A 16,380-nucleotide genomic window follows, 5' to 3' on the forward strand; every position below is an offset into this window, starting at 1 on the left:
GAACATGATTGTGCCTTTTGTATTTTGTTAAGGGGTTTAAATTGTTTTGTGTATTGGCAGATAAGTCAAAAGTACCATGTTCCAGGTAAAATTGTTTCTTAACTTCAAAATTGTGGAGTAGCAAAAGTTGACATAAAAACATGAGTTATGCGGAACAAGACCAAATGGCTCTCTTACTTGGCATTCTCACAATGGCCCACAATAATAGAATAATAGAGTTATTCTATAATAGAGATGATCATATGAACCATCTAGTCCAACCCCCTGCCATGCAGGAAAAGCACAATCAAAGCACCCCTGACAGATAGCCATCCAGCCTCTGCTTAAAAGCCTCCAAGGAAGGAGCTTCCACCCAGTGTCATCTCCCAACATGACATGTGGGAAATTATAAGGGTGAGTCAGAAATTACCAATACTCTGGTTATATTAAAATTTCTGTTGGTCACACTGTTTTATGAGTTCTGTTTCCCGGTTACTGCTATGCAGATTTGCAACTGTTCCATCAGTTTACAGTAGAGTCTCACTTATCCAACATAAATGGGCTGGCAGAATGTTGGATAAGCGAATATGTTGGATAATAAGGAGGGATTAAGGAAAAGCCTATTAAACATCAAATTAGGTTATGATTTTACAAATTAAGCACCAAAACATCATGTTATACAATAAATTTGACAGAAAAGTAGTTCAGTACATGGTAATGCTATGTAGTAATTAATGTATTTACGAATTTAGTACCAAAATATCTTGATGTATTGAAAACATTGTCTACAAAAATGCGTTGGATAATCCAGAACGTTGGATAAGAGAGTGTTGGGTAAGTGAGACTCTACTGTATTTGCAACTGCAGTGAAAGAAAAAGTGGATGCCCTCTCCCCTTTTGATTTGCACAAAAGAAGAGCAGCATATAGTTAAAAAGATTCAATCAACAAGGCTCATTTCAGTGGAGGTGCTCATTGGAGAGTTGAAGCCTAAAATCTGGACAAAATACAGAGGATTGCGATCCAAGAGCGTTGTGCTGTTACATGACTGCACATCCTGATATCATTGCCCAGGTTGTCGATGCTGTCCAAAAACTTCATTCTAAAGTATCCTCTCTTTCGTCCTGATCTTGCCTCATATCTGTTTGGTCCCCTGCCATAAGCCCTATGACAGTGGTTCTCTGTAGGTCTCCAGGTGTTTGGGCTTTCAACTCCCAGATATCCTAACAGTTGGTAAACTGGCTGGATTTCTAGGAGTTGTAGACCAAAACACTTGGGGACCCACAGGTTGAGAACCACTGCTCTATGAGGACAAAGGAACCTTCTACCTGGCATATAATCCAGATTATTAAAGCAGATAATCCACGTCTGCTTTGAACTGGATTATATGAGTCTGCACTACCATATAATGCAGAGCAGATAATCTGGATTTTATATAGCAGTGTAAAAGGGGCCAGAGATTTATGTCTGATAAAGAGGTGAAGACAGTGGTGCATTCGTGCCTCACAGTTTATCCCCAAGCATTTTTAATAAGTTAATACGAAAGCTTATTGACAGGTGGACAAAGTGTATTGAAAAGCAGGGAGATTACGTCAAAAAATGATAATTTGCCTTTTCTGAAAGTTGATTAAAACAAATTCTACAGCCAAATTGTGGATAATTTTTAGGTTACGCTAAGATTTTTTTTTAAAAAAAGCATATTTAACAAAATGAGAAACAATACAGATCTATATGCATGTATATATACATAAATAAGTGCAATAATTCCTAACATCTATACAGTGATTGTACTTCACTATGCCATTCTCTCCACCCATCTATCCCATTGTAGTGATTTCCCATCCTTTCAATTAGGGACAATCATGTACAGTTTGCAGATAATTTTTGATTCACCCATGTATGTTCTACCTATATTTGTCACCAATTGATATACAGATACATACTGTCTCTGGTTCTGAAAGAAGTATATAGCCGCCATAATGATTAATTGTTACCATCAGCAGTAGTCTCCATGAGTTCATCCAATAACTATTTAACGCTGGACATTTACCTCTGCTTCTTTTGGTAACTAATTCCAGTCTTCTTATGCCTTATGTGATGAAAGAGGGGAGATAAACCTTTCTACATGCACATTTACCACAGCATTTGCCGAGTCTTTCCTTATTTGCCTCAAGTTAAACTGCTCTAAGTGCTGAAACATTTCTTCACTTAACAAAACTTGTGATCTGATGCATACAAAACCTCTATTATTGAGCTGCACTCTAAGCAGAGAAGTTTGCAGGTCTAAAACTGAACCATGATCTTGATTAAGTAATGGACTTCAGTGCAAATACACCAAATGTCACTTTTTTAAAGCATTGCTTTTATGTAAAGATTGCATATTTCTCTGTACCAAACAGGACTTTTCACTCAACTTGTTTGTAAAATGCTGCCCAAAGGAGCCCTGTGATTCATGCTGCTTGATCAGTCTGGTTGTAGTTGTAGAGCATGCCAGGACAACAGGAAGAATGATTCTGACATTTTTTGAATTGCATTGGGACCACAGCATGACGTCTCCAAACCTAATTTTTCTTATTGACTTTAGGTCTCCGAATCCCACTGATGTGGAAAGGCTCTGATCACTTCAGCAGTAAAGACAGTATGTATGTTTTAAATATAATTATGAAAAGCTACATAGGAGAGTTCCATCCTTCAACATTAGTAGTTCAACAGACAGCAATGTTCAGAATTACCTTTTGTAATATATTACTTCACAGTATACCTAACACTTACCATGATAATGATCATTGCACATCTTTGAACTAGATTGTCAAGAAATGTATAGCTCTTAACATGTACTTCTTGAAGATGTCTAGTATCATGGAAGTGAATTATTATTTCTGCATGCTGGGATGTAGGCGATTTGAAACAGCAGAAGAATATAAAGAAAGGACTCATGCCAGTTAAAATACTGAAATTTATTGAAACGAAAGTTTGTCTCCTGTTGGATGGATTATTGGCTTGTCTTCACAAATGCATGCAGTTTGTTGTGTCACGGAGATTAACCTAGAGTCTTTCTAGCTGTATCCCCCCCATTGATTTCACTTTGAATTTCTGTAAGGTCAGCAAGGCTCAGCATGATAAAATACTCTAATCCTTCATTGTGCATTCATAAGACAGTGTATACTCAAGGTCTTGTAATGGTTTTCTGTGGGGGTTTTTCAAAAATGTAGTCCTGGCAGGACAAAACTGCTTTCATGAGTTTTTGAAGATGCAAACGTAATGTAAATGTAAACATATATAAACTTAGTTGTATTGTATTAGCATTTAAAGTGTGCCTATAACCTTTAAACACACATGTTGTTGAATATATACCAATAAATCAATATTGGGCAGCATTGGACAATGCTGGAGGAAAAGTGGTATGGTATTCCTAACACCACCTTTTGTAGTAGAAATGGTTGATCCTAAGCCTCAAACCCTCTAGGGAGATGATTCCCTCTTGAAACACTATTTCACACCCCAAACCTGTTCTGGGTCTGAAATAGTCAGTTTAAAAATTAAAGTTCATTTCCTGTTTTTTAAAGATTATTTCAAACTCAGGCAGACACCAAATAGACTTAAAATATCCAAACGTGTTCCACAAACAATTTCTAGGGTCAACATTGGCCACATTTCCATTTCCATGGCTTTGTCAACTAGGAACCATGGAAATATTTGTGGAGAGTATGACCAATTAAGGGCACAAATTATCTTCTCGTCTTCCGTAGTGTTAATCCCTGGCACTATGGCACATCTCGATTAACTTTTCCTCCAGGTTGTCTCTTCTGGATGCTGCCTCTATATGTGTGCAATCCCTTCCTCTTGACCACTCTTCAGTACATGAGAGCTGTATAGCTCTCATAACACATGTAGGGTAAAAAAAGGATTTTAACTTTTAAACTGTTCAGTACTGTGGCTTTGTTTGTAAAGCTGATTTCCTATTCTGTAATATTTTGTTTTAAGGTGCCTCTCTCTTCCCCTGTTCTTTTTCCAGGAACCCAGCGTTACTCGGTCTTTTGTTTGCTCAAAGTAGGAGCTCAGGTTTTTGACACAGAGCTGCTTATTGTGGATAAAGCGATTACCGACATATGTTTTGAAAGTGAAGCTGTCTTGTAAGTATCTCTATATCAAAGCAGGTTTACAAAGTCTCACCATATTGCAAGTTTTTGTTACTATTCACATCTGTACTTTGCCTCTCCCTCTATTTTTGGTATTTAAGCTAGCTTGTTTGGAAAAATAAATACTGGTAGTTTGAGTAGAAGTAACTGAAGAATTAATTATTAAGATTTAATTATTAATATGTATTTATTTATGAAATGGATACTGGGAAATTAATTTTAAATGCATCCATATAAAAATATCTCTACAGCAGTGGTTAACTTAATTATTATAAGAAAAATGATAAAGAATTAGTTTCTTTTAAAAAATACTAAGTGGAATTAATTCTCTGTTATCTAATTCCTAGCTAGTTTAGTATTTGGATTCAGTATCCATCATACTTATATGAGACTATTGTGGCAGTCTGATAATGTGAATATCAGTGGTGGTCATACTGTGGAATGTATTCACCAGTGGAATGTATTCACTGTGTCAATGGGGAATACATTCCAAGACGTCATGGATACCTGAGGCTGTGAATATAGTCCTATATAGGTTGTATTGGTAATAACCCTGTATTTTGTTTATATCGGGGCTGGAAACAACATAGTATCACACCCACAAATACTTCCAGGGATACTTGCCTTGAATGAAGGATTCTGGAAAGTTCATATAGAAAAAAGGTGTTTCTTCTGCTCATCTCAAGTACTGTAACACCAAAATACTTGAGGGTTACCCTGGACCGTGCTCTGACTTACAAGAAGTACTGCTTGACTATCAAGCAAAAAGTGGGTGCTAGAAATAACATCGTAGGAAAGCTGACTGGTACAACCTGGGTATCACAACCGGACACAGTGATGACACCTGCCCTTGCACTTTGCTATTCTGCTGCTGAGTACGCATGCCCAGTGTGGAATATATCTCACCACGTTAAAACAGTGGATGTGGCTCTTCATGAGACATGCCGTATTATCACAGGATGTCTACGCCCCACACCACTGGAGAAATTCCCTTGTTCGGATATCAACCAGCACGCCAATGCCTTAAATCAAGAAATAGTTTTCTAAGATTTACAGAGATACTCACAGGAACACCTCAGCAAGCGAAAGTCCAAAAGTGGCAGGCTAAAACTCGGAACCTCATCAGTGGCTGATGCTGGATGAGAGACTCCCTTCTGGGCGCACAAAAGACTGGGCGACTTGGAAGGCACCGAACAGACTACACTCTGGTATCATAAGATGCAGAGCCAACCTTAAGAAATGGGGCTAAAAATGGAGTCCATGACATGCGAGTGTGGAGAAGAGCAAACAACAGACCACCTACTACAATGTAGTCTGAGCCCTGCCATATGCACAACGGAGGACCTTCTTATAGCAAGACCAGAGGCACTCCAAGTGGCCAGCTACTGCTCAAAGGACATTTAGTATAATGCCAAGTTTTTTTTTAAACTTTATGTTTTCAAATACATTACAACTTATACCCTTGGTCTGCTTCTGACATGATAAATAAATAAATCTATCTCAGGTAACATGAAAACCAAGCGGTTTTGAACACTTTAACCCCACATAATCAACTAAGCATTCTGACAGAATACGGCATTTTAAGCAGAACAAAAGTACAAAACAAGATGCCACCAAATAAAAACACTGTATAGTACAACTCCCTTTTCCATGGAATCAATAGCCAGTTTCACTTTCTCATGCCTCAGAAAATATTACCCCTGGAAGTGTTTGTGGGTCCTTAAGGTGTGATACTATATGTTTCCAGCTCCAACATAATCAAAATACAGGGTTATTATCCATACATACAACCTATATAGCACTATTATCCACAGCTTTGTGTATCTATGGGAGGTCTTGGAATATATTCCTCATTGGCGAATACATTCCACAGTATGACCACTGTTGATAACCACATTCACATCAAAGATTAGGTTGCTAGTGATGGTGTTGTCTTTCCTGATTACTTCCTCAACAAAGTTTACTGAGAGTTGATGCGTATGTCTTCTCATCTCAAGGCAAGAAATTTTATCTTTGGCTGGACAATATGTCTCAGAGCTGATATTAGTACTGCCTTCTGTTCATTTTGTTGCTTCTAATATTGAATAGGGAGGGCTTGATTGCACAATTCAATCCCCTTATCTGCTGAGATGGTACCTGCTGTTTCAGTAGGCATTTCCTATTACACAATTCTTTGGTGTGCTTCTGCAGGTACTTGATCAAGCTGGAGGATCTAGAAATGCAAGTGTTATTCTTTTTAGGCATTTCTTAGGTCACCCAACATAATTCTGTGGTATTCTTCCCCTCGGCCATCTTCCTTCCTTTCCCCCCGCCACTTCCAGTTTTGCCTTGGCCCTTGCCATCTCCGTGCGCCCTTTTCCTCCTTCCTTAAACTGTTGTTTGTAGTACAGCGGCTGTTGCTTGGTTGTCCAGCAGATGGCACTGTTTGTGAACCAAAGCATAGTTTTACCTGTTTCAAGTCATGTCATGTGTATAATAATAGGTATGTGAATACCTTAAAACACTCACCAGTTCGAATGCTATGTTATGTCCAAATTTAGGAGCAATCGATGAAGTAGTTTGGGAGATATGAGGTCTCTCACAAATTGACATTTATATTTTTATTTATATACTAGCTGTGCCCGGCCACGCGTTGCTGTGGCTTAGTCTGGTGGTGTTGGTCAGTCTACATTAGGTTGTATTGATGCTGTGACCTCCACCCTTCTTTATACTCACATTAGTAGTAGTATTTGAAGTCTGTTACCTTCTTCAATTTTTGTGTTGATTGATAATTGCTTGAGATCCCTGTTGTCTTTGGTTTGTTGTTAGTTGTAATGTCTGATTCTGCTGAGTGCGGTTTATATTTTTATTGTGGTACAATAGTCTTTTTTTTGTTTTGCCTGTGTAGGTGTTTATTATTATTGTTGTTGTAGTGGTCATGAAGGTTGGATAAGTTAGATGCTTCTGTATTGTTTTTTGGAGGCCCAGTGTAGCACTGACTGGCCTCTCAGCCTCAGTGCCTGGCTGTTTCTTGCCTGTGATGGTGTTGATTCTTATTGTTGTTGTTGTTGTTGTTGTCATTGTTATTATTGTAATTGTTTTTTTGGAGGCCAAGTGTGAATGTAGGGATTGGGGAGGTGGATGAGTTGTGTTGTCAAATTTTGTATTTGTTATAGTCACAATGCGTTGTTGTGAGTTTTGTGGGTCTGGATTGTGGTTTTGTGGTGTGGTTGTGTTGTTACAACTGAGAGGCAAGGTTTTTGTGTTGTGTTGCCAAGTTTTGTATGTCTGGGGCGTTTAGTTGTGTGCCAAGTTTTGTATTTCTGGGGCGTTTAGTTGTGTTGTTATAGTCACGATGCGTTGTTGTGAGTTTTGTGGGTCCGGATTGTGGTTTTGTGGTGTGGTTGTGTTGTTACAATCGGGAGGGAATGCTTTTGTGTTGTGTTGCCAAGTTTCGTATTTCTGGGGCGTTTAGTTGTGTTGTTATAGTCATGATGCATTGTTGTGAGTTTTGTGGGTCCGGTGTGGTTTTGTGGTGTAGTTGTGTTGTTACAACCGGGAGGCAAGGCTTTTGCATTGTTTTGCCAAGTTTTGTATTTCTGGAGCGTTTAGTTTTGTTGTTATAGTCATGATGCGTTATTGTAAGTTTTGTGGGTCTGGATTGTGGTTTTGTGTTGTGGTTGTGTTCTTACAACTGGGAGGCAAGGCTTTTGTGTTGTCAAGTTTCGTATTTCTGGGGCATTTAGTTGTGTTGTTATAGTCACGATGCATTGTTGTGAGTTTTGTGGGTCCAGATTGTGGTTTTGTGGTGTAGTTGTGTTGTTACAACCGGGAGAAAGGGCTTTTGTGTTGTCAAGTTTTGTATTTCTGGGGCGTTTAGTTGTGTGCCAAGTTTCGTATTTCTGGGGCATTTAGTTGTGTTGTTATAGTCACGATGCATTGTTGTGAGTTTTGTGGGTCCGAATTGTGATTTTGTGGTGTGGTTGTGTTGTTACAACCGGGAGGCAAGGCTTTTGCGTTGTGTTGTTAAGTTTTATATTTCTGGGGCGTTTAGTTGTGTGCCAAGTTTCGTATTTCTGGGGCGTTTAGTTGTGTTGTTATAGTCACGATGTGTTGTTGTGAGTTTTATGGGTCCGGATTGTAATTTTGTGGTGTGGTTGTGTTGTTACAACCTGGAAGGAAGGCTTTTGCGTTGTGTTGCCAAGTTTCGTATTTCTGGGGCGTTTAGTTTTGTTGTTATAGTCACGATGCGTTGTTGTGAGTTTTGTGGGTCCTGTGTGGTTTTGTGCTGTGGTTGTGTTGTTACAACTGGTAGGCAAGGCTTTTGCATTGTGTTGCCAAGTTTTGTATTTCTGGGGCGTTTAGTTGTGTTGTTATCGCATGATGCGTTGTTGTGAGTTTTGTGAGTCTGGATTGTGGTTTTGTGGTGTGGTTGTGTTGTTGTAACCTGGAGGCAAGGCTTTTGCATTGTGTTGCCAAGTTTTGTATTTCTGGGATGTTTAGTTTTGTTGTTATAATCACTGCGCCCGCAACTTTATCCTTTTATATATATAGACTAGCTGTGCCCGGCCACGCGTTGCTGTGGCTTAGTCTGGTGGTGTTGGTCAGTCTACATTAGGTTGTATTTATGCTGTGACCTCCACCTTCTTTATACTCACATTAGTAGCAGTATTTGAAGTCTGTTACCTTCTTCAATTTTTGTGTTGATTGATAATTGGTTGAGATCCCCGTTGTCTTTGGTTTGTTGTTAGTTGTAATGTCTGATTCTGCTGAGTGCGGTTTATATTTTTATTGTGGTACAATAGTCCTTTTTTTGTTTTGCCTGTGTAGGTGTTTATTATTATTGTTGTTGTTGTGGTCATGAAGGTTGGATAAGTTAGATGCTACTGTATTGTTTTTTGGAGGCCCAGTGTAGCACTGACTGGCCTCTCAGCCTCAGTGCCTGGCTGTTTCTTGCCTGTGATGGTGTTGATTCTTATTGTTGTTGTTGTTGTCATTGTTATTATTGTAATTGTTTTTTTGGAGGCCAAGTGTGAATGTAGTGATTGGGGAGGTGGATGAGTTGTGTTGTCAAATTTTGTATTTGTTATAGTCACAATGCGTTGTTGTGAGTTTTGTGGGTCCGGATTGTGGTTTTGTGGTGTAGTTGTGTTGTTACAACCGGGAGGCAAGGCTTTTGTGTTGTGTTGTCAAGTTTTGTATTTCTGGGGTGTTTAGTTGTGTGCCAAGTTTTGTATTTCTGGGGCGTTTAGTTGTGTTGTTATAGTCACGATGCACTGTTGTGAGTTTTGTGGGTCCGGATTGTGGTTTTGTGGTGTGGTTGTGTTGTTACAATCGGGAGGGAATGCTTTTATGTTGTGTTGCCAAGTTTCATATTTCTGGGGCATTTAGTTGTGTTGCTATAGTCATGATGCGTTGTTGTGAGTTTTGTGGGTCCAGTGTGGTTTTGTGGTGTGGTTGTGTTGTTACAACTGGGAGGCAAGGCTTTTGATTGTTTTGCCAAGTTTTGTGTTTCTGGGGCGTTTAGTTGTGTTGTTATAGTCATGATGCATTGTTGTGAGTTTTGTGGGTCCGGATTGTGGTTTTGTGTTGTGGTTGTGTTCTTACAACTGGGAGGCAAGGCTTTTGCGTTGTGTTGTCAAATTTTGTATTTCTGAGGCGTTTAGTTGTGTTATAGTCACTATGCGTTGTTGTGAGTTTTGTGGGTCCGGATTGTGGTTTTGTGGTGTAGTTGTGTTGTTACAACCGGGAGGCAAGGCTTTTGTGTTGTGTTGTCAAGTTTTGTATTTCTGGGGAATTTAGTTGTGTGCCGAGTTTCGTATTTCTGGGGCGTTTAGTTGTGTTGTTATAGTCACGATGCATTGTTGTGAGTTTTGTGGGTCCGGATTGTGGTTTTGTGGTGTGGTTGTGTTGTTACAACCGGGAGGCAAGGCTTTTGCATTGTGTTGCCAAGTTTCGTATTTCTGGGGTGTTTAGTTGTGTTGTTATCGCATGATGCGTTGTTGTGAGTTTTGTGGGTCCTGTGTGGTTTTGTGGTGTGGTTGTGTTGTTACAACTGGGAGGCAAGGCTTTTGCATTGTGTTGCCAAGTTTTGTATTTCTGGGGCGTTTAGTTGTGTTGTTATCGCATGATGCGTTGTTGTGAGTTTTGTAGGTCCGGATTGTGGTTTTGTGGTGTGGTTGTGTTGTTGTAACCTGGAGGCAAGCCTTTTGCATTGTGTTGCCAAATTTCGTATTTCTGGGATGTTTAGTTTTGTTGTTATAGTCACTGCGCAAACAACTTTATCATTTTATATATATAGATATGTTCTTTTCCTAATGCCATGAAATGTTTCCTTTCTAGTGATGAAGTTGGGCCAGACTTCCAGCTCAAGATTGAAGTCTACAGCTGCTGTTGTTCTGAAGAATCTTTTGCCATCGCAAATACTCCCAAGAAGCTAGTTAACAAGTTGAAAACTTCAATTGGAAAAGCTACAGGGAAGAAACTCAGCTCTGCATTAGATGAAGGCAATCTTGATTCCTTGTTGCTCTCTGACACAGTTGTACTGTGAGTGAACTGTTTCTTAATTTAAGCCTAGCTTTTTGACCAGGGGAGGGTTGCTCTTGATGGGAAAAGTCTCCACATCTATCTGATAAAGTGCTTAGACCAGGAAATTTAACAGTTAATTTCTCTAAATCATAACTTCCAACTGCCAATGCTAAATAGACTTGGGAGACTTTCCTTTCTTCCCGCTGCTGGTTTACCTGAGTGCTGAACGAAAAAGAAAGGCAATATGAATACAGTTGTCCCGCTGCATTCACGAGGGTTAGGGGTGGAGAAAGCGCACAAAAATGGAAAACCCACCAGTATCTCCAGCGATGGGGAGACTATTCCTTGCATAGTTGGCAAGTGGTGGATGCTGCAGCTGTGTCTTCCTAAAGCCGCAGGGAATGGAGTAACGGCTTTACTCCATTCCCAGGTGGTGGGGAGAGTTTGGTGATTTGAATACTCTGTTCCTTTTGGCTTTAGGGGGCATTTCAGTTGCAATCTCATTATCCATCCTCCAAATTCTTCTGGTTCCTAGACTGCGGTGGGAGGTGAATGGCTCCACCGCCTCCCAAACCTGCGACAAACCCATGAATAATCAAAGCTGCGAATGCCAAACCCTTGAATGTGGGTTTACTATACTCTTCTGTAGTGTGATATGCATCATATCGGTATTGTTATCTCCTCGCTTTGCACCAATTGAACATACAATTTGGCTATTAATCTCCATGCCAAGGAAGAGCCAGCAATCTGTTAGAATGCTTTTTTTTTAAGTCTGAGGTGTATGTGCGGATCTGTCACTGTAATTGCCTTCCCAAGTACAATAGTAAAGTGCCAGGAAGAATTCAGTTGCTGCTGCAGGAGGAAGACAAGGTGACAGTGTCTATTTTGAGGAGCGAAGTTGTTCCTGAATTTCACTGGAAGAGAAACAGGATTATTTTCTGCCACTTCTTATCCTGGTTGTCTGCTGAAGTCATCTCAAACATTGTTGCATCACTGATTGCTTAGTGGGACTGAGGGGAATAGATGGCAGATGAATAGGAACACAGAAAGGTGCCTTTTATTTGTTCAAAACTCCTGTTCACCTAACCCAGTGTTGCCTACTTTTGATTGGCAGGGGCTTTTTGGTTTTTTTGGCAGACCTCTTTCACATTACTTGTTATCTTGGTTGTTTTACTACATTTAAAGCTTCTCTTTTTTGCCTTTGATGGATGGCCTTGAAAAATGGACAAATAGGAACTAATGAGACCAAAAGATTATTAAACAAATTGGGTTGGGAACTATGCAGCCCACTAGCTATTGTCAAACTGCATCACCCAGCATTCCTCACTGCTGAATAGAGTTGATTTCAGTCACAGTTCAGTAACAACTAGCATGCCCCATGGTTTTGTTTCCAAAACAAACTAGCATTGTCCATTACAAGAGACATTAATTACTATAATATGCTCAACAAGACCTGTCATGTTGTTCATAGTGATTGAGAATGAGCTGCTCTCTAAGAGTAAGATCGAATGCCTTTCTGTTTTTCATGCTTGGCATTGATGTGTTCTGTATCTACTTTAAAGTTTGCCTCACTGTAATGATGGTATGACATTGCTCTATCTTTGTCTTAGTATTTGCAGTAGCCATATATGTTAAGTACTGTATAATTGTGTAAAATTTTTGCAGTGTCAGCAGCAGATTGTGTCTTCTCATATTTGGCACGACTATAGGAACAGTTTGTATGCTGAATGAGAATTGTAAATGTTCTGGAAATATGAATGGTAATGAAAACAGCTGTGGCCGGTTCTTGGAACTGGCCTAACTCTTGACATGGGCCCAAAGTCAGGAATACTCTGAATTTTGTGTCAGAATCTGAACGATCCCTTACTTTAGTGAATGCACAGAAAGGCTGTGCTAAGGTGGCCTTGCCCCACATTACCTGGATCGGCTCCATGAGGTGTTTTGCTGCAACAGAGCAGATACACAGACCTAAAACATTAAGTGGCCAGGTAGATGTGCCCTGGGTGATATTAATAAACTAATAAGCCTCATAAATATAATATATCATAAATATAATATTAAAGAATATGACCCTAGTACCTGTGGCTTCACCTACCCATATCTGAAAAAAATATATAGGAGCCCCCGGTGGCACAGTGGGTTTAACCCTTGTGCCGGCAGGACTGATGACTTGAAGATTGGGTTGCTGACCTGAAGGTTGTTGGTTCGCATCCAACCCGGGGAGAGCACAGATGAGCTCTCTATCAGCTCCAGCTCCATGCGGCGACATGGGAGAAGCCTCCCACAAAGATGGTAAAAACATCCAAACATCTGGGCATCCCCTGGGCAACGTCCTTGCAGATGGCCAATTCTCTCACACCAGAAGCGACTTGCAGTTTCTCAAGTCGCTCCTGACATGAAAAAAATATGAAAAAAATGTATCCTCCAGGCGATTCTTTGACTAGTAGCTATCATGCTGTTGGTTAGGAGGATCCAGCAAATTCCTAGAGATAATAACTCTTAGGAATTTTCTAGGGCTTTCAAAGTGATATTATGCTAAATTCTTGAATAAGTCATTCTTTTTAGTAGGGTTTACTATTATCCACTTTTTTCTATTTCCACAGTAATTTCAGAAATGTATCTTCCATGAATATGGAGGTCATACTGAGGTGGTATTTTTTGTCATTGTAATAGCAAAAGCTATGCATTGTTGATATATGTGCTGTAGAATGTAGGATCATTTATTTATTTACTTTATTTTTTTATTCTGCCTATCATCCAAATATTAGTGACTCAGGCCAGCTAACAATAATTATTAAAAATGCTACTTAAAACCATGTGAATAAATTAAAATATAAATATGAACTACTGAAAAGCAAATAATTTTGTTGTTAACTCAGTTAAACATTAAAATATTAAAATGTATTCAAACCTTATATCCACCTTAAAATTCAACCCTCTGTTTTAAATACCTGATGTCGGAGGAAAGTTTTAACCTCTCCACAAAAGGCAAGCAGGGACTGGTTACCTTGGTCTCTTGGGAGGGAGTTCCAGATTCTGAGGCCCCTTCTACACTGCCATATAATCTAGATTATCAAAACAGATAATCTGGGTTTTATATGGCAGTGTAGAAGGGGCCAGAGAGCACCCACCAAAAAAAGGCTCTCTCCCTTGTTCCCATCAAATGAGTTTGAGCGGCCCTCTCCAGATGAACATAGTGTTCTAACAGACTCATAAAGAGAGATGAAGTCCTTCAAGTGGATCCAAGCTTTATAGAACTTTATAGGTCAAAACCCACACACTGAATTGTGCTTGGAAACATGTTGGCAGGCGGTGGAACTGGTGCGACAATGGAGTTGTATGCTCCCTGTTAATAACCTGGTTGCCGTTCTTAGGATCAGTTGAAGTTTCTGAGCACTTTTCAAAGGCATGTAGAGTACATTACAGTACTGGAATGTAACCAGGACATATACCACCATGGTGAGATTCGACCTCCAGGAACAGGCACTGTTGGTGCATTAGCTTTAACTATGCAAAAGCACTCTTGGTCACTGCTGATACCTGGGACTCCAGATTCAGAGCCAAATCCAGGAATATCCCCAAACTGCAAACCCATGTTTTCAGGGGGAGTGTGACCCTAGAATCATAGAGTTGGAAGACACCTCACAGGTCATCCAGTCCAAACCCCTGCAAAGAAGTAGAAAAATCACATTGAAAGCTCCAAAGAAGGAGCCTCCATCTCACTCTGGGGCAGAGAGTTCCACTGCTGAACAGCTCTCACAGTTCTTCCTAATGTTCAGGTGGAATCTCCTTTCCTATAGTTTGAAGCAGTTGTTCCACGTCCTAATCTCTAGGGCAGCAGAAAACAAGCTTGCTCGCTTCTCCCTATGACTTCCCCTCACATATTTATACATGACCCTCATCATGTCTCCTCTCAACCTTCTCTTCTGTAGGCTAAACATGCCCAGCTATTTAAGCCGCTCCTCATAGGGCCTGTTGATCATTTTAGTCTCCCTCCTCTGGACACATTCCATCTTGTCAGCATTTCCCTTCATCTGTGATGCCCAGAATTGGACACTGTATTCTAGGTGTGGTCTGACCAAGGCAGAGTAGAGGGGTAGCATGACTTCCCTAAATCTAGACACTTTACTACTATTTCTGCAGAACAAAATCCCATTGGCTTTTTTGCCGCTGCATCACATTGTTGGCTCAACCCTCATCTAACACAGACAGAATCCCTATTTCCAGATCTGCTTTTTGATTGGGTAGGACTGTTTTGTCTGGATTAAGCTTCAGTTTGTTTGCCCTCTCTCAATCCATTACAGCTGCCAGGCACTGTACAGGAAGAGTTTCTTTGGAAATAGGTGGAAAGGAATATTAGAGCTGGATGTCATCTGCATGATGGTGATGCCTAACCCCAAAACTCCTGATGATCTCTCCCAGTGGTTTCATGTATTATTAAATAGTGTGAGGGGCTTCAACTCCCACAATTCCTAACAGTTGATAAACTGGTTGGGATTTCTGGAAGCCGAAGTCCAAAACACCTAGAGGAGCAGAGTTGGAGAAACACTGCCAATGGCCAAGGAGTTGAATAGGAATCTCTCAGCACTGCCACTTGAGAACGTTCCTCCATGAAAAAACAGGATCATTGAAGAATAATACCTCCAAGCCCTGTCCCAGAGAAGTGACTCAGAAGGATATCATGGTTGATGTTATTAAAAGTCTCTGAAAGATCCAGAAGAACCAGCAAGGACACACTCCCTCTGTCCAGTTTTCTGTATAGGTCATCCCCCAAGATGGCCAAAGTTGTGTCTGTTCCATAACCAGGCCTGAAACCAGACTGAAATGGGCCGGAGGAAAAAGCCCAACATGCCGAGGACTTAGTTTGTTGGCCTTAGTTTGCCCACACCTGCTATAGTATCTTGATTATTCATGATAGAACAGATAGTCATTTTCCTGAAGACAAATCTCGCAAGAGAATATGACAGTTACTGTATAGATAGGGGAGAAGTTTTAAAACATTATATAAAGGACTTTGCATCCAGTGCTGCAAGCATGGTTGGCCAGTTTCTACAAAGATACTTCCATTTAAGGGCATAATCTAATTCAAACATTGAGGCAAAACATTGCTAACAGTGCTAATTACTCTGTTAAATTTGAAAAGCGATAAAGATTTGAAAGCCTAAGGAATTGGCAACTGATAACAATTTTGGAAATGAGATGTTGAAGTTAGCCAAAAAAGAAGAGTGAATCTCATGTTTTAGAAGGAAAATGTTACTGTGAGGCATGTTTCAACAGTGAAGTAGTTTGTTTTCTTTGGCAAACCTTGCACTATAAATAGTAAGGATCTTTCACTTGAACATTCAGCACAAAGAGATTTTCATCTGCAAAAAGAAACACAGCTATTTAAAATGGAACAAAAACGTTCAATTACAGATGGCTTTTATGTGTTTCTCTAGTGATTGAGAATCTTTTGGTTGGAATCCATTTATAACCACCACCTTGTTTTCAGCTGTTCAGAGATTTTTTTTCCCTCCCTTAATGTGCTAATGGAAATTGCACAGCAGTGATATTTACTCTGGGTAATAAGTGAAACAAATGTAATCATTACCCTATGATAACAACTCAGTGTGGGAGACTTCGGAGGTACAAATAAAAATGAGCTGTAGGGAGAGAATGGAGCTTGTTCAAGTGTTACGCTCTTTACATAAGCCACAGAACACTGACTTAAGTCAGCCTTTCTGTATATATTTCTAATGAGAGAAAACAAGAATTAAC

The 16,380-nt window shown here is 39.9% G+C and overlaps 1 protein-coding gene across 1 annotated transcript in view; it reads left to right on the forward strand.

Moving 5' to 3' along the window:
• rtkn2 (rhotekin 2) overlaps positions 1–16,380 on the forward strand; it is a 54,746-nt gene that overhangs the window by 10,603 nt on the left and 27,763 nt on the right. Inside the window, exons 4-6 of the mRNA XM_008114759.2 lie at positions 2,562–2,615; positions 3,993–4,110; positions 10,438–10,641. Of these exons, the coding sequence (XP_008112966.2) occupies positions 2,562–2,615; positions 3,993–4,110; positions 10,438–10,641 (376 nt within the window). The remainder of the gene's footprint in view (positions 1–2,561; positions 2,616–3,992; positions 4,111–10,437; positions 10,642–16,380) is intronic.

The sequence above is a fragment of the Anolis carolinensis genome, chromosome 3 (genome assembly GCF_035594765.1).
Source record: "Anolis carolinensis isolate JA03-04 chromosome 3, rAnoCar3.1.pri, whole genome shotgun sequence".
Lineage (NCBI taxonomy): Eukaryota > Metazoa > Chordata > Lepidosauria > Squamata > Dactyloidae > Anolis > Anolis carolinensis.